General features: G+C 36.4%; 4 protein-coding genes across 8 annotated transcripts; 3 read left to right on the forward strand and 1 right to left on the reverse strand.

The window, feature by feature from the left end:
- The first annotated feature begins 184 nt into the window (after positions 1-184).
- Positions 185-4,881, forward strand: LOC110413711 (nuclear transcription factor Y subunit A-1-like). Of its 3 annotated transcripts, none has more exons than XM_021424637.1 (7): positions 185-324; positions 1,126-1,354; positions 2,544-2,659; positions 2,832-2,903; positions 3,592-3,756; positions 3,867-4,316; positions 4,411-4,881. In XM_021424637.1, exons 2-6 carry the CDS (start codon positions 1,141-1,143, stop codon positions 4,269-4,271), a joined length of 972 nt encoding a protein of 323 aa, XP_021280312.1. In that variant the 5' UTR covers positions 185-324; positions 1,126-1,140; the 3' UTR covers positions 4,272-4,316; positions 4,411-4,881. The 3 variants fall into 3 exon arrangements, with proteins under 3 accessions (XP_021280312.1, XP_021280314.1, XP_021280313.1); XM_021424639.1 differs by having other exon boundaries at positions 3,867-4,285; XM_021424638.1 differs by lacking the exon at positions 185-324 and adding an exon at positions 334-550.
- A 1,265-nt stretch (positions 4,882-6,146) lies between these two features.
- Positions 6,147-11,901, reverse strand: CCD1 (carotenoid cleavage dioxygenase 1). 2 transcript variants are annotated; one of them, XM_021424331.2, is made up of 14 exons: positions 11,584-11,901; positions 11,240-11,310; positions 11,093-11,107; positions 10,814-10,925; positions 10,365-10,464; positions 9,801-9,863; positions 9,528-9,638; positions 9,254-9,438; positions 8,899-9,037; positions 8,151-8,268; positions 7,966-8,067; positions 7,550-7,801; positions 6,784-6,895; positions 6,147-6,541 (listed from the first exon to the last, which is right to left on the reverse strand). In XM_021424331.2, the coding sequence occupies exons 1-14, from the start codon at positions 11,824-11,826 to the stop codon at positions 6,515-6,517; spliced, it is 1,650 nt and encodes a 549-aa protein (XP_021280006.1). In that variant the 5' UTR covers positions 11,827-11,901; the 3' UTR covers positions 6,147-6,514. The 2 variants fall into 2 exon arrangements, with proteins under 2 accessions (XP_021280006.1, XP_089639210.1); XM_089783084.1 differs by having other exon boundaries at positions 11,063-11,107.
- Positions 11,902-16,411: 4,510 nt separating this feature from the next.
- QRT2 (Pectin lyase-like superfamily protein) lies at positions 16,412-19,514 on the forward strand. Its single transcript, XM_021425000.2, has 9 exons — positions 16,412-16,809; positions 16,954-17,085; positions 17,248-17,415; positions 17,526-17,546; positions 17,657-17,864; positions 17,985-18,066; positions 18,203-18,311; positions 18,907-19,023; positions 19,112-19,514. Exons 1-9 carry the CDS (start codon positions 16,492-16,494, stop codon positions 19,331-19,333), a joined length of 1,377 nt encoding a protein of 458 aa, XP_021280675.1. The 5' UTR covers positions 16,412-16,491; the 3' UTR covers positions 19,334-19,514.
- Positions 19,515-21,449: 1,935 nt separating this feature from the next.
- On the forward strand, positions 21,450-22,990 carry LOC110413845 (cytokinin riboside 5'-monophosphate phosphoribohydrolase LOG1-like). 2 transcript variants are annotated; one of them, XM_021424836.1, is made up of 7 exons: positions 21,450-21,668; positions 21,842-21,939; positions 22,063-22,093; positions 22,212-22,311; positions 22,407-22,477; positions 22,571-22,714; positions 22,859-22,990. In XM_021424836.1, the coding sequence occupies exons 1-7, from the start codon at positions 21,537-21,539 to the stop codon at positions 22,955-22,957; spliced, it is 675 nt and encodes a 224-aa protein (XP_021280511.1). In that variant the 5' UTR covers positions 21,450-21,536; the 3' UTR covers positions 22,958-22,990. The 2 variants fall into 2 exon arrangements, with proteins under 2 accessions (XP_021280511.1, XP_021280512.1); XM_021424837.1 differs by having other exon boundaries at positions 21,515-21,657.
- The last annotated feature ends 8 nt before the right edge of the window (positions 22,991-22,998 follow it).

Raw genomic sequence — 22,998 nt, forward strand, 5'->3', positions numbered from 1 at the left:
AATATTTATTTTTTCTAATTTTTAAGAAGTATAATAAATATAAACATAATTAATTAAAAATGAAATTATATTAATAAGAACATTAGGAACAAAAATATAAAAAACTAAAAAAGTTTGAAAATTCTGTTACCAAGTATATACTGGTATATAACTATAAATACTGATAAGGTAGATACGTTTCTCTTTCTCTATCAATGCCGCTTTGTCTCTGTTAAGGGTGCAGAGAGAGAGAGAGAGAGAGCACAGAAATGAACCAATCTCTATGACCTTTGTTTCTCAAAATACAATCTTTTTAGCCTCTTGATTCTTTGCTTTCCTACTGCAGTAAGTCCATATTTTTTCCTTTTTCTTTTCTGTAAAAAGAAAAAATTTCTCTCTAAAGATCTTTCCTTTTTTCATGTCTTTGATTTCCAAGACCACTGCTTTGGGCCTTGAACTTAGCATTCTGTTATTTGTTTTCCTTTTGTTGCCTTGGGTTGATGTTTGGGGAGTTTCCTCTTTGGTTGATGAGAGAATTGGAGGAAAGAAGAAGATTAGCGTGAATTATGGGGTGGGATTACAGATACCCAGATGCAAAGTTTAAAAATTGAATCACTTAGTTGTGTTGACTTCAGCTGGAAGACGTTAATTCATGCTCTTTTTGAAATCTGAATAAGATTTTTGGGTTCATTTTTTTCAGCGACTAGCTTTGAGTGTTGCTTATTTTGAAGCTTTGATTTTTCAATTTCGATTGAATTTCGAATTAAGGGAATGAACCCCCCTTTACCTTTTAGAAACATAATTTCTTAAAGGTTTTCCTTGAAGATTTGTGACTAATGATGTTTGTATTATACTTATGATTCATGTTTAATTTGTTAAAAGATTGGTTATTGTTTTTTATTTTTCCTCTGAAGCTTGATGAAACTTGAGATTAGATTGTGCACAATTGATGTTGTAGTAGATGATAGTGAGTGGGAAGTTGAGATCCTTGTGGAATTTTCTGTTTCTGTTCTGTTTATATCTCATGGGAAAAATTCACTGTTTTTCCTATTTAGAGCTCTAGATTTTATTTATTTTGTCCAAATAGTTTTATCCTCTCTCACTCTCTGTTTTAAATTGGTTTTGGGACTTGGCTGCTGATTCCAGGATAAGTTGTGAATAATGCCAGCAAAACCAGTGAACGAAGATCAACAGTTAGACCATGGTGCTCAAAGTTTGTTGCAGTCAACTGTCTTCTCTGAGCCCTGGTGGAAAGGGGTTGGTACTAATCCCTTAGGTGAAGCTGCCTCAAATTCATCTTCTATGGAACAACTAAATGGTTCAATGGCAAATGGAGCTGTCCAGTCACAAGCTCACGGTGGCTTGGGCAATGGAGGTAATTCCAGTAAAGAGAATCTGATTACTGTAAATCACCATCTCGGATTTCTCATATTAGTTAAAGATGGAATGCTTCTTTTTCATGCTAAAAGACCACAAGACCTCAGTTTTGGACAAGTGACTACTGTGATTTGGTAATTATAGACCCATGTTTTTACTGTTCTTAATCACTTTGCAGGATTGGTGAATCTGCCTCCATTCCTAACACTGATCAGTTTGTTATGATTTGACAAATGGAAGAAAATATGTGTTGTTTACTTCAAACTAATGTCTACTGTTCTTTTGGTCCATGTCATTCATTTACCTAGTATTTATATGAAAAAATTAGTTAGAAATTAGTTTAGAGGATGTGCTCATTTCTCACAGAACAAAAAAGGGGAAAAAAGAAAAAAGATGTATTATAGAAAATTTAAGGGACAAAAGGGTTATTTTGTGGACATTCCCTTCTAGTTGTTTGCTGTGTGCTTAATAAGTAGGAAATCATTCAACTATAACATGGTGATACCTTTAACCTCAGAACATTAATATCTCGAGCAGGGACAGTGAGGGATTGGTAAATTTTTTCATTTGATGTTTTCTAACTTCGTACTGGAGCGGTTTCTCCTAGTTTTGTGGATGCATGTTTAGAAGCAACAAAAAGATTCATGATTCAGTGTTTAGATTGTGGGCAGTTCACATGGTGGATTGGGTTTCTTAGGTGGTTTTTATGGATCATTACTCCAAAAATTGTCTATCACTGGATTCCATTTTCATTTTCTAGGAAGTTTCTGTAGATGAAGAAGATTATTCAAAGGAGCCTTCTTGTTTTCACTATGATCTTTAGTAATGTATCATTCCCAATAGGTTGCCGCCCCTGTGTAGACTCTTGGCTTGCCATTCTCTTCCCACTTTTCTCTATTCTACAAATCTACCAGATATATAGGAGGCTTTTTTAACTTTTTTTGGATTCCCCACACAGGTTTAGTGTTTTTGGGTGGGAACATATATCCATAGCATTAAGTTTCGAAAGCTAATGTGTGCTTTCTAAGGTTGTTGAGAGGACAGCAAAACCCAATTTAAACAAGATTGTGGAAATATCTGCATCCGAGAATGATAACTAGTGCTATGTGACATGTCTGCATGAAATTGAGGAAACGATGTGCTTTGTATTCATTGTGATATTGATGCAATCTTAGTTTTTGGATCAGATGGGAGAAATGGACAAGATCACCAACATCCCAAGCTTGTTCGTTCTGCAGCATCCCTTACTTTGGGTGAACACCTTGAACCAAATTCCCAAATGGAACTAGTTGGTCACTCAATTGTAAGGCCTTTCTCTCTTTCTCACACACACATTTACATACATGTCAAAGCATTCATGAACTTACTTCATGTTTCCGTCCTTGTACCTGCATTTTTTTTATCCTTTAAATGTCTATGAGTTTGCATTGGCTCTCTCTCTGACTGAGGAAGAAATCTTGCTCTAAACTTTTCAGGTCTTGACATCGTATCCCTATTCAAATCCTCAGTACAGTGGAATAATGACTTCATATGGGCCACAAACGATGGTATGCTCTGAGTATCTTGTTCTGTGGTAAATGGATAAAAGGAAAGACAGAGTGACTATTTTGCACTAGACAGACGTTCCTGATTACTAGAAAATGGATTTCTTTTTAAGCTATGACTAGAATAAGACAATGCATCTTGTTTCCTTTTGCCATGTTATGCATGCATCAATTTGTATGTATAAAACTTTCATTTTCCAATGGTAATGCTTCAACCTAGGATTATGGCTCATTTGCTCTTATATAGTGCTGTTACACTGCAGCCACGACTAGTGCTTTAAAGCACACACAAATGAGTTCATCCTTTCTTTGCTCTTGAGATCAAAACAAGAATTTTATTTCACAGTTTCTGTACAAATTGCGCAAGAGCAAATTTACCATATGAGTGACCCGACCATCATCTAACCTTTTTCTTTTTCAATTTACGCGAGTTATCTCTGATTTTTGCATAATTAATGTTGGTCATTGATGTCAGACTCTTGTTTTAGGAACTTATTTTATCTAAATGTCTTCAAATGAGTTTCATGTGTTTTCACTAGTGGGGATACAGGTTATGAACTCATCATATTGAAGGTTTAGGAGATGTATATAAGTAGTGCTCCACAAAAAACCAATGAACTTAATGCGTTCTCTTGCTAATTAAATTTGGGAAGTCAGAATTTTTCGGATAACTCCAACTATGTTGTGCCAGGTGTCACCACATCTATATGGAATGCATCATGCTAGAATGCCTTTGCCTCTTCAAATGGAAGAGGAGCCTGTTTATGTAAATGCAAAGCAATATCATGGCATTTTGAGGCGAAGACAAATACGTGCTAAGGCTGAGCTAGAAAAGAAAGCCTTTAAAGTTAGAAAGGTAGAATTGATATTTTTAGGTTTTGTTTGTTCCCTTTTTCCTTTCCTCTTTGGCTAGAAGAAATGTACAAATTAGGGTTCAGGACTCAATTCTGTTGCCATTGACTACAGCCATACCTTCATGAGTCTCGGCATCTACATGCTATGAGAAGGGCTAGGGGTTGTGGAGGTCGTTTTCTTAATACAAAGAAGCTGGATGATGACGTTACCAGCCCCACCTCAGAAGAATGCATGAATTCAGATGCAAACCTTTCAACCAAATCAGCTCACTTATCTGGGTCTGGGTGTAGATCTGCAAATTTAAATTCCTTCTACGATCAGAAAGAAGGAAACGGGTCACTGGTACAGGATATGCCCAAAGCACAGTCTTTAGCTAATGGTAACACCAATGGCCATTGTCTGTCATCAACATACCACTCATCATCTAATGATGCTGTGGAGGGTAACTACTTTGGCCAGCAGAGCAATATCGTGCAAGGGAATGTGGCACAAGATGGTGCCCCATCAATTAAATGAAATTCCTCCTTGAGGTGGGTGGCATTCTCCAGCTCTGCTTTGCAGGTTTGGCATTTGTTAACTCTTTTTTTATGTTCATTGTAGGATACGATGGGTCATTGTTTGTGTTTGTATCTAATGGGGGTCTTCTTGTATATAGGCAAAGCTGGAGGTATTTGGCCTTCGATCTTGGGTGGTGGAATCCCTCCCAGAGTGGCATTCCCCAGGCAATTCATTCTTGGCTTTGGTAACTCATGGTTAAGGGGTTATACGAGGAGATATGCGGTCTTTGGTTGATCTCCACTCTGCTAAGAGTTTGACATCCCTCCCATTGACCCCTTTGTAAAAAGGTAAATAGGTGTTGTATCTATCAAGTAGCAAACTAGTTGTGAATGTGCAAAATTTCAAACAACTTACATTTGAACATGTCAAAGAGCATGGAGACTTGTGTATGACTGAAGAGTTTTTTAAGTTTTCCATCATAATGTGGCCATAATAATGTAAAGTGGCGCCTTGTGTTGCTGCTGCCTCTCTCCCTGTCTTTCATATGTATTGTAGTGATGGTCCGGAGACTTGGTACATTATATAAACTGTTTGGAGGGATGTGGTGATTGTCTCTCGGAGAGTGAAAGCGTGCATTTTTCATGGCTATTGATGCCACACTTTGGCGTGTCTTGCTTACAAGGTTATAGTTAACGTATGAATGTTAGTATTTGTTAAAGTTTGAAACTAAGTTGGAGAAGGAAGGGCCCTCCCACCCACCATAGAGGATTTTGAATCCAGTTGACCAATCAACCTTCTCCACTCCAGTCTTCATGTCATATATATATATATAGCTTTTCTACAAGAGCTCATAAAGGTCCGGCTCAAGCAGTATTGCAATGCTCCTAGAAAGTAAATACTTTGTATTCGTTCGATGTTTATACTATCCTGTAAAGCGAAAATGAAGGTTGAGAAGAGGAAAATGGATTGTTCAAAGCCCAGGCGTGAAGGCCTATGAAAGGAAAAGGCAGCAATAATCTTAAGCCCAGAACTAGGCCCCCCAGCCCTGAGACAGAAGGGGAAAGATTAGAAAAACTCGACACCCAAGGGGAGGAAAAAACCTATTCTCACTCTGTAGGGCCGCCGCTCTATCTAGTTCCCTGTCTACTGATTCAATTCCTGCCCTGGTTTTTTTTCTTCTTCTTTTTTTTTAGCATCTCTGCGTTATTTTTGATTCTGTCAAAGATTTTATCAAATTGTTTTTCATATCCTTCTTTTCGTTTCTACAAAAATGGCGATTTTGTTTTAGAAGTCATGTCATAGTAGTTGGTGGTGAACTCTGGGTGGTATGATCCCTGTGAAGAAAAATTTAGTAATCAGAAAATGTGCCTGAAAGACGTGAAATATTTGGTGCTCCCTTTCAATTGCAGAGGTTGAGGAACCAACCAACCAGCCCATGTGTTTCAGCTTCATGCTGGGTTGATATCAGGCAATCTGAGGGATTCATCACAGCTTCTGGGTTTTTTTTTTTTCCTTTGTTCTGCATGATGCATCATTGCCTGTTCATTTCTCTCAATTGTTTTTGTATTTATGATGGAAACTTCTTAATCCATTGCAAGCTTGATAAAAGCTGGATGAAACTTCTTTATTCATCCACATATCAAACAAAAACCTGCAAAATCAAGCTTTAGTTATCTGCAGAAAAGATTTTCAAGTTTCCATTGGATGTGGTTATTCTACTTGCACCACACAAAAATCATACTTAGAAAGCTGATTTTTCTGGCAGTAAGTTTACCCTTCTTCCACTTAAGTTCATTTCATATTCTTATTTCCTTAAAACACTTCTCCAGGAAGCTATCAATTGCGCCCGGTGGTTTATAAATCGTCCTGTTACCTTACTGTCAATCCCATAAATTTAGCCCTTCCGACATCCCATAAATTTCAGATTGCAGAAAGCAGAGCAGTCTTTTAGAAAAAGAAAAAAAATAAACAATAAAACCATGGCCAAAGAAAGGATCTCAGTTTTGGTAATGGTAAGGGGTTCGAAGGGAACTGAAACATTCTTAAAAGACGCTGACAGTATCTTCTCAGTACGTGGAGTTATACCCTTATTACAAGCATTTTAGTTGTAGTTTTGGTATAACTATACATGGACAGCCCGACAGGGATTAATCTTATAGTAACAAACCACAGGTTATGAAGTGTAGAAACCAAGGGAATCGTCTCCAGGATCTTAATTGTCTGAAAACTCGGGTGTGTTTCAAGACGTCTACGTGCGATCTCTATTTGGCTTGTTCATGGAGTTGTTCCTGTTCCACAAGATGCAAAAGTAAGCAGAGAAAATTTTCAAAATCTTTGAGAAAAGAAAGGCTGACATCTTTTCTCTTTGGTTTTTATTTTTGGGCTTAAACTGTAAACTTGGCAAATCCTACTTCAAACGGGGATAAGCCTAGTTTTGGCACCGTGGGGCAGCAGCCGAATCACGTCTGTCTTATAAATTCCAATATCTGAACAGTGGAAAGCTAATGGAAGTACTTCAAGATATACTAACCTCGGTCACAAAGAAAGCATGGAAGCCGTAAGGAACCATGTGAGGTAATTCAACAACTGCAACGGGATCTGCTGACATTGTTTTTGCGTCAATCACATTTACTGATGATTTTCTGAACAGTCCAAAAGGAAAAGAATCAAATCAGTTGGCAAGTTGACCAAATTTCAAATAGGCCTTCATCTTAAAAAGACCAAGGTAAATGGAAATTTAAAGGAGCAATTGGATCACAGTGACTAGTTCCTTCGATTCTGAAATGAAAATAGAGACAGCTATATAGCAGTAAGGGCCCTACAAATATGTTCCTGCTCATGCAATTGAGGGAATTGCGACCCTAACATGTACAGTGCAATGAGGCATATTGTGGGCAAGGCTAAATATTCAATATTTACAGGAAAAGCATCAATGAATGTGACTGATACTTGGCTTAAAATTTATGTAGAGATTCCATTTTTACAATCAACAAAACTTATTTCTATCAATCAATCAAATATATTCACCAAAAAGGGTAGCTAAAAATTTAAAACTCTCGGCGGGGATAGAATCACTGCTTCAATATCTCACTCTTGCACAAAACTAGTCTTTTCATCCTCAAATGGTATGCAGACAGCATTTTGGTTGCCAAGGCGTGTTTAGAGAAAATTACAAATGCCAAGTACAGATTGGAAAATTTAATAGGCATGCGTGATGCAATAGAGTAGAAGTAATTCTCTCTCATTCAAAAAGATAAATGAAGTTCATGAATAGCAAGAGAAAGGGAGAGGCGTACCCAGTATTTTCATCATGTACAAAGAATATCAAGTAGCCCTCGTCCTCTTCAGAAGTGGTCCCTGGCTCACGAGGCACAAAAATAGCTTCTGAACCAAATCTACCAGGACCCAAGTCAAAGAGGCCTTGAACATTCCCCCCAACTTCAATCTTTGCTTTTCCCGCCTCTGGTTCAGCATGCAGATCAAACTTCACAATCCCTGTGACTTTTGCGATGCTGTCCAAAGTGGTTCCATATACGTATCTTTGTTTTCTAAATTCACACAAGAGAAGCAATAAGTAAGAGTTTGAGTGAGATTAGAGAAAATGACCGTAAGCAAATGATAAGTGCACTATAAACTTGATCCAAAGAAGTTTAAAAGATACATATTTTCCTCTACATGCTTTCAGATTACTAACGCCACAACAGATACATACCTGCCAGTGTAGGATTCATTCACCCTAGGGAAATCAACAGCAGAGACTGATAATTGCTTTTGTGAAGCAAGACCAGTTTTCATGTTGAACCTCATTTCATACCTGATTTAAATAACAAGAATGATAAACAACTTTGCAGTACAAAGATCATCCTACGAATTCACATAAAAGGTCAGAGTTCTCACAGCTCATTGTTAAAATTTTCCAGTTTCTCTTTGACCTCCCCATTGACCATGTCCAGATCTGGATTCTCAAGGCGGCAAGTGATCAGAACAATTTCATCCTCCTCCTCCCAAGCATTGGCTAGTAACAGAAAGTCATTAAAGCAGTTAGATTCCAACCTATTCATGTAGAAAGAGCAAATATATGAAGCATAGTTTAGAAACATAATGAGAAGAAACCATGTTTCACAGAAGAATTATACGTCTTTTCTGTTGGTAGCTGAATTGATAGTAACTAATTAATAGAACTACTGAGAAGATGGAAGAATAGTTCCTAAGACAAAGAAGGAAATGACTTAACAGATCAAGGATTGAGTTCAGGAAGTTTGATAAAAGTCATGTACTAGCTAAGTGTCAAACATAATTGTGTGGCCACTCAACTGATTAGATAATAATCGTCAATGCAAATCACTGAGTCTATCAATTATCTCTTTTTTCTTTTTGAAAACAAGGAAGAAATCTCAAGTTAAAATGGGTATCAATAAGTCCATGGACAAGTTGATGCTAGTGATGTTTGGTGTCCTTGATAAGCCACATAACCATATAAAACATAGAAAGTAACTCCTTCTCAGAGCTGATTAAATGTGAATGTTACTGATGAGAATATGCAAATCGACAAGTATCAGCTACTAATGACCTGAAACTATCTAATAAATCTTAATTTCCTAGAAGAAAGTTTGGAACGTAAACAATGATAAAATGCAAACAATACCATTATGAAATATAAAGCAATTAGGAAGCTCGAACCATCTGATTAGAAGGTCGTCCTTTGCATATCGTGGAAGCACACCAAAACGGGCCTTCTTTGAAGCATCAAATGAGTATATCATCTTCTTTTCTTTAACCATCTCCTGAAAGTTTAAATGTCAGCAATCAAAAGATGTAATCGTTATGATTCACAACAATGATATCAGAAGCCAAGATTCCATCAGTTCACATGCATAATTTCAGTTACCCACCAACATAAAAGTTTTTAAGGAGAAATCAAATAGCATTTTAGGAACCCAAGTTATATATCAACCTATACAAAGTTTTTAAAGTTGGTATTCTGATAGAAAGTGGCATACCTTTGGTCTGAAATGCAAAGGAAGATCTAAGAAAATTGCATAGTTCTCAGTAATCGCAAAGTCATGCATCATGATTGGTTCTGATATTGTTATTGGTACCGGGTCGTGCATGAAACCATCTTTTGAAATGACTCTGTATGTGATATATGGTGGCTCGTGTGAATACCCAAAAGTAAACATCTCACCTGCATGCAGAAATCTCATAAATCAAAAGCACTTTTGCAACTCTCTAACTAATAATTTACTGATTTCTTATTTAAATGGTGGGTCTTACCTGTGACTGGATCGACCTTCGGATGAGCAGTGAAGGAATGTGCCAGCCTCTGGTCATAATCAAGCATGCCAAGGGTTTGGAGATCTCCATCCTCGAAAACTTTAAGGACATCTGCTTGTTGCAACAGGGATTACAATTTAATATGCAAGTTTCAATGAAGAAAAACATAGCCCGTAAAACAAAATAAGAATTGCAAATAAATGTAAATTTTAGTGTCCTTAACCCTCCTCATTCTTTCTTAAAATGAAATTGATAGAGAGAAGAAAAAATTACAAGGTTTATCTGCCTCTTGAAGTGCTAGAAGTTTCCCATGATGATATATGAGAGCTGTATTAGCTGTGCAAAGATGATACGCCAGGTCAGATTTTCACATCAATAAGATAAGCATTTTAAAACAGGTGAACTACCAGTGATGAGCATTAACAAAAAATTGAAAGGGTAGGGTGGGGTTGTTTCCAGACTGCATTTTGGTGGATACATGTGCCCTGGATTCATGGAATAAATTGGGGGACAAATAAGTTTTGGGAGCTCCCAGTAACACTTCCCAAAGGGCACCAGATCAACCATGTATCAGAATGAAGAATATAATCCATTCTAGCTCACTCAGTTTTTCACTAATATTTCCTTAAGTGATGGTTTGGAGAAATAAAATTGAGATCTTAGAATCATTCAGCCATATCTTTGCTTTTTATATATGTAACAGACACCAGGGCATACAATTACTGGCACCCAACCCTGATACAGCATAAATGCATATAACAGAACTAGCTGAAAGTTCACACCTTGAATTCAATTCATTGTCTTGCATTTCAGTAGAAACAGACTCAACAAATTTACCTGTCCCATATCCATATGATAAATCTAACACTTTAGCCTTTTCTCTCAGCTTCTGTATGTTGACCATGAGTAATCCAAAAAACCCTTTAAGGTCTCCAACCTGCAAAATGACATATCTAAGAAGAGAACAATGACATGTCCTAGATAAGCATTTGAAACATAAGTTTTCTACAGTTAAAATTAATATCCTAGTGCTTCTTTTAAAGTCATGGAACTGTCATTGTAGTTCCAACACTGTTTAGATTTCATAAGGGTACACCACTTAAGAGCAGCTCAAGGAAATAAGAAATAGCCAGTACAACTTTGCAATGCTTTATATCCCATTAATTTATGAAGCAAATTCCCCTGTAAATAGCACAACAATGCATACAAAACAAATCATTAATTAGAACTAATAATCTAACTTTTTTCAACCTTTTCTTGTCAAGAAGGTAACTTGCAAGGTATACCTTCATAAATTTAGCACCTCCAAAATATTCTTCTTGTTTAATACGCGATGTCCTCACAAAACGGGAGACATATGTTGCCTTTCCATCTTTAATGCGCATACCATGAATCATTCTACAAATTCCAGAATTAACAGTTTACTATGGCGCACTAAGTAAAGTAACAAAGCAAAGACCAATATTTGAATTGGCATGTTGAGCAGCATCCACATAAATATGCAATAAATTTGCAGTGAAATGAAGTAATATTACATAAATGGTTTAGTGTAAAAGTTAACGTACCCATCTCCATCAAACCTGTAGGCAGAGAAATTAAAAAAAGAAAAAAGAAAAAAGAAAAAATGGAATTAGAAAGGATGGGTACATAGTTAGCAAATCAAAACTAAAACTAGATTCAAAACAAAAACAGCTGAGTTGGACATATGATACCAGTGATATGCAGCCACAGGGGAAAACTTCGGGTTGGGCCCGACCCTGACAAATTCACCATTCAAGCATTCCTGGAAATAACAGAAAATATTAGCAACATGCAGATGATAGAATATTGAACAAAATTAAAACCATTTAATCAATCCATTCACAACCACTTTACCAAAGAATCAGTAAAGGTAAACCCTTTAGTTAGAGAAAAGAAGTAATAATAATAGTAAAAAAAGAATACACTGTTTCTCTTCCGTAACTACCAAGCAGAGACTTTCAATGAGAATAAGCGGAAAAATTGTAGCAGGTGGTTAAAAAATGTAAAGTAGTATTAGTAGTTAGTATTTGCTTACAGGGAGGTGGCCTTTGACAGGAAGATCTTTGGTGGGAGGAGTTTCGTTGGGGGCGGGAGCGAAGTTACCAGACAGGTAATGTTGAGGCTGTGAAGAATCGTACATGAGCTTAACTATCAACTTCTCCAACCAATCAATCAGCTTCGAACTCATCCCTTTTTGCGGCTTGGGATTCACCTCAACAATTCCCGCCCCAGCCCCTCGGCGGACGCCGTTCACCAGCTTCTCCTCTTCCTCCGCCATCTATCTCTGCCTCCAATAACAATGGCCAGTGATCAAGCAAGATAGTGGCTGGCTATGTGTACGTATCAATCAGTGGCCTCGTCACGTTGGCCTTGTCCTTTGTTGGTGTATGAAGTGCCACGTCATATACTTTTCCATTGATAATTATACTCTAACACATTATTTCTAATATTTTTTTATGTCTCGTATTTAATATTATTTTAAAAGAATTTCCTAAATGAGTAAATGTGGATAATTCTTAAGTATAAAACAAGAAGTCAAATTTTGATGCCGGATTTTTCCTCCTGGGAGATCCCTTCCACTACGTAACAATTCATTGCCAACCAAATATCAAGAAAAAGAATTTAGTTGGCATTTCCAAAATATTTATCAACCACAAACTCAAATGTTTTTTCTCATCAACAAGTTATATTTGATTCAAAATTTTGAGTACAAATTAATATACATAATACATATTTTACGTGGGTAACAAAGCATTAATTGTTCATTATTATATTATATTGCTACTATTAAATACGAGGAGGACCATAGCAAAATGATTGGGGCTGCTGGTGACAACATATTAGGACTTTTACCTTAATTTGTAAATTTTGTTTCTTTGTTCTGGATTCATTTTTAATGTACAATAAAAAGCATGTCATGAATAATTGATTAAGTAGAAAACAATCATTGACTCAAGTGTAATAAATGCATATTAAATTAGAATTTCTTTTCAAAAAGTACATTATTATCATTTATATTGAATTAAATTAATATCTTTTTAAAAGTATAAATTAACTAATCAAATATTTAAATATTTATTATTTTTTAATTTGAAACATGTACATATTGAAATAACTTCTTATACTAATTAAGTACTAATTATAACACGACGACGATGGTTGTCGACGGATTGAATTGTACCATTGATGAGTATAGAACCCAATACACAAGACGGAGAAGAATTTGTATGGCCAACCATGAAACAAGAAATGGCTATGCCGGGCATGAAGGAGGAAGAAAAAGAGGAGAAGAAGATGGGTTCAGGCAGCACTTGGCCAAGAGTAGGGGAGGCCATGGTCATGGGGACTAGGCAAGCGTCCAACCCCTTCGAAGAAGAAGAAAGCATAGGTTATTAGGAATTCAGGAAGGCGTACTGCTTGTTAATAAATAAGAAAAATATTATATGTTATATATATAATTTTGGAATCAGTTTGTTGGATTGGGTTGTTAATTTTAGATATGAAAAATAAAATTGAATAAATTTAAAAAACTTATTATTATAATTGATTTCCGACCGAAATTAAATTAATTTCAAATTTCTAAATCCATTCATCTGCTCAATTATATCGATTTTGATCAGTTGTATTCACCTCTACAAAGGACGGCTTTGGGCGCACTGACTCATATATTCATAGCCTAAATGGCATTGGGTCCCAAATCCTCCACACCTGTTTGTAGCCTACTAGGCTTTAAGAAAGGCCCACGTGACTCATCATCCTCTAACTTTAATTTACCAATTTTATTAGTACCACAAAATAAGAGTGATGTAGTTTCAACTTTCAATTTTGCCTTTTTTTTTTTTTTTTTGCTTTTTGGCTTGGCCTTTGGGTTATTACGTCACGAAAGCAAGAAATCCCATAGAGATACCAAAAACCCGAGTTACCAGAAGACTTGACGGACTAAACAATCCTTCGTCCCTCTGCCTCCATTTCCATCCAATACACACCGATGAAAAGTCTATAATTACTGCCTGCCTTCTCTTGGCACCACCAAAACGGACATGCAAATCCCTTTGCCATACTCACTCTTCTATCACCACCTTTCATAAATTCTTACCGAATTTCTTACGATCAGAGCCTGGGACAAATCCCATCTCTAAAATCAGGAACAGTGCTTGTAAAATGTAATATGCAATCTACTCTTATAGCTCCACGACCACCATGTGTTTTCTGCCGTAGTCAATATTTTTCTGGTGGGTTTTTACATGGTCATGTGTCACGATTTTACATGGTCCATGACCCTAATATGCAATCTACTCTTATAGCTCCACGACCACCATGTGTTTTTTTGCCCTAGTCAATATTTTTCTGATAGGTTTTTACGTAGTCATGTGTCACGATTTTATAAAAAAGTTAATAAATTCAATATTAGTTATGTGCTAAGGTACGATTAAATATTTAAAACTTCAAAACATCTTTAATTTATATTTTTTTAAGATAAAATCATGAGATTGAAATGGATAATGTTTTACAAATTGATATGAATAATGACATTATATTTATCTATTATAAATCTCTAATTACGAATAATAGATCACTTGATGATATATTTAGAAAAAGCTGCAGTAGACAGAACAATGACCCTTAGGACACCATTATTTCCACTAGGTCATTATCACCTGTTTGATATTCCTTGCATACTAGAAAAAGATAATCTACTTTCTCGCTTTATTTTATCCCATATTTGGTCCACCATTTCCGCCATGTTCTTTTTGCCTAAACCTCTACAACCGGTTACCAAATTCTTTCATCTCTCTCTTCTTTATTGGGTTTTATGAGATTTGCATGACGGTATTCTAGTTCTAGTTAAGAGAGGTTGGCAGTTTGGAACTTTGGATGCCAAATGGCATTAATCAATTCAAATCTATCTACTAGGGGGAGGGTCAATGTTTGGTGTATCCCATGCTTTGACTTTAAACTCCACCATCAACTGTCAAATCTAGAGGGATATTTAACCCTTGTATAGATTTTCTAAGAGTTTCCCAGTTTTTGATAGATTAAAAAGCGGCAAATATTATTGTGTTATTCCCAATTATTCCAAAAGAAAAGCAATCCTGCTCGAAAGAGGTATTACGACTGCCTTCGTTAATTTTTCCAATCATACGAAAAGAAATATGGAAATCGTGTGTATTTTCCGATATAACCAAACACATGGGCTACGTGAAACCCCATTTGTGAATGCATCTATACCACTTATGTACGTTACAACGGCTTATAACGAAATTGAAAGTGGTGAAGTGAAAGTCTTGCCTTTGGATTATTATGTCATGAAAACCAGAAGCCTCCTGGGAATGGAAAAAACACGACAACCCAAAGTCACCTTACGACTTGAGATCACTCGACACACCAAACCGAACAATGCTCCATCTCTCCTCTCTGCTTTCAGAATTCAAACACACCACGGTAAAGCATGAAGGGTCATGTTTTTCCTTTCTTTCTCTCCACCCCTCGAAGCACACGCAAATCCCATTCTCTTACCTCAATCTTACCTTCTTTTTGCAATTTCCCTTGCACCAACGGCTAAATCACCTACATGATGCTAACTTCGCTAACTTGCCCAACCAAACCAAGGCCCTCCCCCTCTTTCTCTTTGAAGTTTTGATATAATAATGACATGTACACATGGTGATCATAAGGTCATCCGGTGCATGTATACATATGTATGCATGCACATAGTTTTTGAGTATTATCAGGCAAGAATTTCAGGAGAGAGGATCAAAGTTGACAAACCTATTTTTGGAAATATATATATATATATATATATATAGTAACTAATACAAGAAAACCATGCTTTAATTTGTCACTATAAGTATACGATTATAGTATATCTATATGCCATATCTTAATCATGTGATAATTTTTGGGACACCAAATATATTGCCTTTGTGCATTAATGATTTCAATCAACAGAAGTGATTGAGTAAATATAGACGGGCTCCTTGTTGGTTGACTGGCTTTAGGAGAGTCTTGGTCTGTTTATGTGAAACCAATATTGTTTCTAACAGCCCGTAAAACAAGAGTAAAATCCCATTAATGAAATCTTAGTGGGCTTAGAAAATGGGATTAGATCTTCAATTTAACAATGATGATGAGGAAATGTTTGACATAGATGTTTGAAAAGAAAATCTGTTATTTGTTCAAATTAAATAAATTAGTAGCTAGCTAGCAGTCAAAATTGAGGACTTTACAATAACTGCTCTTTGGCCTGATCAGATGGTCAAATTGTATAGTATCAGGTGCTTTTTTCTAACAAAGAATAGGTGGATTAATACCAAAACTCCATACCCGAAGCTTGACAAATATGTGAAGAACTGTACCTAACGCATCCTAATGCAAAATGCACATCCAGTAGCACATGTTTGATTTTTCTTTGCTGACAGGAAGGGATGGCAGGGAAGCATTAGAAGTGTATGAGGCATGTGTATGGCAAGCGAGCGAGCATGCATGCTTGCATGGATCTGAACCGAAATGAATCCAATATGTCAGCTGCATATGTATGACTGTACGCATGTACCAGAATTCAGAAGAAGGCATGTATGTTGGTAAACAAGCACAAAATAACAACTAACTAAAGCTTTTCGAGTTTCTCCATTAGTTGAAGAAATGTGAATAAAGAAATAGGCTAGACGCAGCCAAGCAACCCTTTCGTCTCAATTTCTCGAATCTCTTAATCCATACCTTCTCTGACTTCATGAGCATTCTCTCAGACCTAAACTGCCATTGCTTCTCCACAAACACATCTCTCTCTCTCTCTCTCTCAACATATCATTGTCGAACAGCAACTCCCAACCCTTTACTATAAATATATGTGTGCACTTAATGACAAAGCATAATCAATTCATAGCTCCTTTTGCATATCACTCCAAGATTGTCTTTTGTCTCTCTTCTAAAAGTGAAGATCAGAATGTTCCTAAAAAGCCATTGTCGCCCACTTCTCATTACATTAATCTCTTTGTCCTCTTGTTTTGGCAGTTACACAGAGGACCCATTTCACAATGATTTTCGTCAAGGCCATGGTTATCGCCCAACAACATATCATCCATATTTTCGCACTTTTGGCGTTTCCAACCAAGGAAACTACCATAATCCCAACCCTGCAAATCTGTTCAACTATAATAATGAGATTAGGCCTAGGCTTGCCAGAGCGCGTGCTCCGGTGTCTTCGAAGGTAGTGAATGTCGATGATTTTGGAGCTAAAGCTAATGGAAGAGACGATTCCCAGGTACCCTTTTAATAAGGAAGGACTATGGTTCCACTTCAACTCTATTTTTCTACCCCATCCTTTTTCTTTTATGTGCTCTGTTTCCCTTTGATCACCACTATCCTGGGAGTCAGACACAATTCATTGGTTGACATTTGTGTTTAGGCATTTAAGAAAGCTTGGAAGTACGCTTGTTCTTCTTCTCAAGGAGCTGTTCTGGTGGTTCCTAGGAACAAGATTTATCGTCTTAAGCCAATTGATTTCTCAGGACCTTGCAAATCTGCTCTTGTGTTGAAGGTGAGATTTGGCATGCATGTATGCATGCATGCTTGCCTCAGATGCTCCTACATAAACAATCTCCCACGCACACATACTACTATATACATTCAAGCATAAGATGAACTGTTAAATCACTCCATTAACATTTTTCCTATATATATATATATTTTATCATGATAGATCTATGGAACAATCAAAGCCTCCACTGATCACTCTGATTACCAAAAACATGGAAGACGATGGCTTTACTTTAATAATGTTCAAAATTTAAGAGTAGTAGGTGGAGGCATCATCAATGGGAATGGCAGAACATGGTGGGAAAAGTCCTGCAAGATCAACAAAGCCCTCGTATGTCATTTTTCATCAGATTAAATTTCCAAATTAAAACTTTGTCAATTTGTATCAATAAACAGCTAATGCTTCTGCCATTACTCTGTTTTTGTTTTATCATTTTGCAGCCTTGCAAGGATGCACCAACAGTAAGTTTCACATCCCTTCTCATTTTTTTACATATACTTGCCTTAAACTATCTGATATTTGGAGATATTATTGTTTCATATAGTAATATTAAACAAAACTGTTTTTGCAGGCTGTAACCTTCTATGAATGCACTGACCTGAAAGTGGCAGGCTTGCGGTTTAAAAATGCACAGCAAATGCATCTTACATTTCAAAAATGTGTCAATGTGAAAGCCTTTAATCTTTTCGTGACTGCACCTGGAAACAGCCCCAACACCGATGGAATCCATGTCACTGAAACCCAGAATATTAGCATCAAGAACTGTGTCATCAGGACTGGTAATTGATCCAGGCAATCAAGTTACTTTACCAGATTAAAAAACAGCACTTGAATAAATCAGGGGACTTCTAAAATATCAACAATTTCTTTGCTGAACAATTCATCTGATGCAATTGCAGGTGATGACTGCATCTCCATAGTGAGCGGCTCCAAACATGTCCGCGCCACGGGTATAACTTGTGGACCGGGCCATGGAATCAGGTCTCGAATTCAACACTAGTCAATCAAACTTTTGACCTACTGGATTTCAACTTTCTTGTTCTGCATTGATTCATGCTTGAAATGTTTAGAGTAAATTTCCCGATGGGATTTTATTGCAATTTGTTTTTCTTTGCAGCATTGGGAGCTTAGGAGCTGGAAATTCTGCAGCTTATGTGTCCGATGTAATAGTGAATAAAGCAAAACTTTCAGGAACCACCAACGGAGTGAGAATAAAGACTTGGCAGGTACGAGCTTTCTTTTGAGTGAGACTAAAACTCTTTGATTGCGGCAGGATTTTGTAAATACAAATGGTTTCAGCTACCGGTAACAAAGGAAAACTTCATTGAACACTACAAAAAAATTGGGCACTTTGAATTTTAGTCAAAAAAGTTGAAAATCTGTTTGAAATCTTGGCTTAATTTTGCTAAAATGGTTCGCTGAGTAGGATCCTGAGGTTGCTCTAATTGATCCATCAGGAAGGAAAAAAGGGTTGCTCCAATTAAGCCGCAATACTTGCAATAGATTACGAACAGATACAAGAACTTGAGGGCTCCTGGAAAACTCACCAAACAAGAGGAAAAGTTAACCTGCTAAACTGTGAATTAGGAATGAAAATTGGTTTCTGGTAATAATGATTTCAACAAGCCAACTACCTCTTTTTTCTACCTCTAACTTCACAGATAACCTAGATTTAACAATTTTCTACTTACTTGTTGACTTGCCTGAGAATTTGACTACCTAAATTTTGGGATGACAAAGATGAGAATTGCCAACGAAATTACTATATATAGTTTCAAACTTCAGATTACTGTATGTTCACTTGGTGTAATTTGTATTTAGGGAGGATCCGGGTATGCCAAGAACATCAAATTCCAAAATATTGTGATGAACAACGTCAGCAATCCCATAATTATCGATCAAAACTATTGTGATCAGCGAAAACCATGCTCCAAACAGGTAAAAATGAAAAAAGCCATTAACCCCTTTGACCTGGAGATTACAAACGTGTATATCAGAGCATTAACCATGTCTATTGACTTGCCAGGATTCAGCTGTGCAAGTGAGCAACGTGCTTTACCAAAACATCAGAGGAACCAGTGCCTCTAACGTGGCATTGAAATTCGATTGCAGCCAGACCTTTCCTTGCCGAGGGATTTTCTTGCAAAATGTGGCTTTAACACCACAAGAAGAAGATATTGCAGAGGCTTCCTGTTCTAACGTTAGATTATCTTACCAAGGGAAGGTTACTCCACCTTGCTCAACCTGAAAGGACAAGGGGACAACCCCTTATTCATTAATTAATCTGTTAAAAGTGGTTGCTTCTCACTTCTGTACATTGAGAAATCAATTATTTTTATGTTGAAATGCTTAATTCAGTTAGATGTCTCTTCTTTATGCCCTTGAAAATGACCTTTTTTTTGTGCAAGTTGAATAAAAATCAATATGAGTTTGTTGTTTCATCATGTCTTGTATTCAAACTTTAGCTTTTTATATTATTATATAAACATATTGTATTATTATAACATATATAATAATACTATTATAAAAATTTTAATTAATTCAATTAATTGATTAATCGGTTAAAATTTCATTATCGATCATTTTCAATTGATTTAATTAAAAAAAATTTCTTAACCAAATTAACTGTTTGCTACCCTTAAATGCATGTAAATTATACTTAAATTAACAAATTCTAACCACTTTTAGTGTCTAGCATGTATAGGTTATAACCAGGCAACAGTGTGCCTATGGCTCTAATTCATATACAAAATTAAGCTTAAATAAGAGTGTGCATGGCTTTTTGCGTGGTGTATTTAGGATAATAAAATCAAGAAACGTCTGATTCTCTTCAAATTATGCTACTAAAAAATTGTCAAATTAATACATTAAAGAAACTACATTTGCCCACTGAGTAAGAAGTTTTGCAATGGTATTAAACAATGGGGAAACTACTCTCCTCATATTCAATGAATTAGTTTAATGGGGAGCTAAGCATGACAAAACACAAAGTGCCAAGGAATGGGTACGATCTACATTGATTTAGAGTTCACATGTGAACCGAAGCATTGTCAGGGAGAGGGAGGAAAAGAGCAAGAACATCCCAACCACCCGCTTCTTTCCCTTTTATTTCACAATAAAAAAAGAAGCTTAGGCAGACAGATATCGGGGGACCCTGTTGATTGAAGAGGGTACTCTTTGAATTCAGGTTTCTTGTCATTCCGAACCCAAATCAGTCTAATTCTTTGGCCTTTTGTCTAGACGCCTAATGTGCAACTTCGTCCTTGGTTTTGAGAATGTTGGAACCTGATATGGGCAAAGGAACAATGTAATGATTGTTTGAATCCCGAGAGAAAAATCCACTTCTTCTTTTTTTTTTTTGTTTTCCTCAAAGTATTGGATGAAAGCAAATAAGTTTGGTGGGATCCTGTCATCTCAAATCCATTATATATATTTCTAATTATAAGAAGATTAAGGGGTCGAATGTACCTTTTTTTTCTTCAACATGTAGTCGAATGATCATCTAATAGATTCCTAGTAATAGCCTATCATCATCTAATTATTGAAGGAAAAAATATTAAAAAAAGCATCATGTTATTTCCTTTTTCATCTAATTAAAATATAAGGGGGTGGGTGATGATAAATTAGCTAATCTGAAATTGAAGAGTATGAATTCAATGAGAGTCTAATGGATATTGACTTCCCTCAAGGCATAGGCATTATCAACTAATTATTTATCATATTTTTTTGGGTTTTTTGGAAAAATCATAACCAAATAAAAAGGCAGTATTAGTCACTAATAAAACAATGAAGGGAAACGAGAATATATATTTCAAATTTGAATCTGGTTAAGATATAGTTATGGTTAAATTTTCCATTTTATGCAATGAAGAAATAACTTATCCTTCCTCTCTCTGTCTCTCTCTTTATTATATTTATATCTATATGTATAATTTATTAATTTATGTATACACACACCTTAAACTTAACTGAAAGGTAATGAAAATGCAATGTCCCTTCAGGCATTCAGATTATGGATTTTTGGCCCACTAAGATGCGACTGAGACAGATAGAATGACCAAAATGCAAGTGCCAAGCCCCAAGCTGAAAGTGTTATGACCGACACATGGACAAAAATGGAAAGGGCATGGCTAAATTCAGGATTCTAAATTACTAAAAAAAGGTTTATTGGGGAGAGGGAGAAGGGGGTGAATGATTAGTTAGAGGGAAGGTAAAGGATGGTGATGGGCTCTTGTTGGGCTCTTCTCCAACATAAAGGTAACTGTTTAACCAGACAAAAGGAAGCGTTCGTGAATGATTGTGATAAAAGGGGTTAGAGGTTTAGAAGCAGGGGTGCCTCCATCTGCTTCCTTCAAACACTTTTCTCTTCTGCATTTGTAGTTCTCTGTGTCTCTTACTCACGTATCATTTCTTTTTCTACTCTTTTCTTTGCACACAACCTTCTGGGAGAAATGGAAAGGGATGGAACATCCACCACAAATGAAATGAAAAGAAGGTTCAAGAGAATATGCGTTTTCTGTGGTAGTAAAGCTGGATACAAGGCTTCTTTCGGTGATGCAGCTCTCGAGCTTGGTAAACAGCTGGTAGCACTCTAACCATACTAATGTTCCAACCAGGAAAGTCTTTCATTGTTTCATTAATTTTCCATGTCCTCAAAGCTAAGGAGAGACTTTGCATGCATGTATATTCCAACCACTCTCGTACATGTTTTGACATCTAATCATGTGTACGTTGACTGATGTTTCTTTGACCCTAGGTTGAAAGAAAGATTAATTTGATCTATGGTGGAGGAAGTGTAGGTCTAATGGGATTGATCTCTCAGACTGTCTTTAACGGTGGTTGCCATGTACTTGGGTACACCTTTTATTTCTGAACTTGCATGTCTATCAGTTTGTACATGTATAAATATCCTCTTTGCGGTCTTGTGGGGAAATTTAACCTATTTTCCTTTTTTTTTTTCCTTTTGGGTTCCTGTAGAGTGATTCCTAGAGCTCTTTTGCCCCATGAGGTACCATACTGCATATATTCCATTATTCCTCTTTTTGCATGCTTTACTTGATTTTTGCCTCTCAAAAAATGAAGCTGAAAGCTATTCACTTAAAAGGACAGACAAAACTTCATCGCAGATATCCGGAGAAACTGTTGGAGAATTGAAAACAGTTGCAGACATGCATCAAAGAAAGTCAGAAATGGCGAAACATGCTGAAGCTTTCATTGCACTTCCTGGTGATCTTTCCTATAAATTTCCCATTCTTCTGGGATAGCTGTATTAGTATAAATTTTCTTTAAATAAACCTGAATCAAAACTGTAACGTGCTCAGGAGGTTATGGTACCATGGAAGAGCTGTTAGAGATGATAACCTGGTCTCAGTTAGGAATCCATGAGAAGCCCGTAAGTTTGGTCTTCCCTTTCTTTTATTATTTCTTGCAATTTAAAATAAAGAAATCTATGGGGGTTTTCATCTGATTTTGAATTCTCTAACAGGTTGGATTGTTGAATGTCGACGGGTATTACAACTGCTTGCTTGATTTATTTGACAAGGGAGTTGAAGAAGGCTTTATTGACAGTTCTGCGAGACATATTGTGGTTATTGCAGATACAGCCGAAGAACTTATCCGGAAAATGGAGGTATAACATATCTTATGTAAAGTAAAAAATGCTGTTGATTTCACTAGTGTTTATGAAAGTTTGCAAACATTTTGTGTTGAATAATTGGGGACGATGACAGAACAAAATTGAGGACGCGGTAAGGGATGCTTTGTTATTTTGCAGGAGTACGCGCCAGTGCATGACAAGGTTGCACCCAGACAAAATTGGGAAGTGGACCAACTATCAGAGTCTACTGGAAGTGGGGAACCCCTAAGCTCTTAGGTCTTAATCAGCAATCTCTATATGCATAATTAAGATATATA

Source organism: Theobroma umbraticum, unplaced genomic scaffold, assembly GCF_002168275.2.
Source record: "Theobroma umbraticum cultivar Fairchild unplaced genomic scaffold, ASM216827v3 scaffold_4.1, whole genome shotgun sequence".
Taxonomy (NCBI): Eukaryota; Viridiplantae; Streptophyta; class Magnoliopsida; order Malvales; family Malvaceae; genus Theobroma; species Theobroma umbraticum.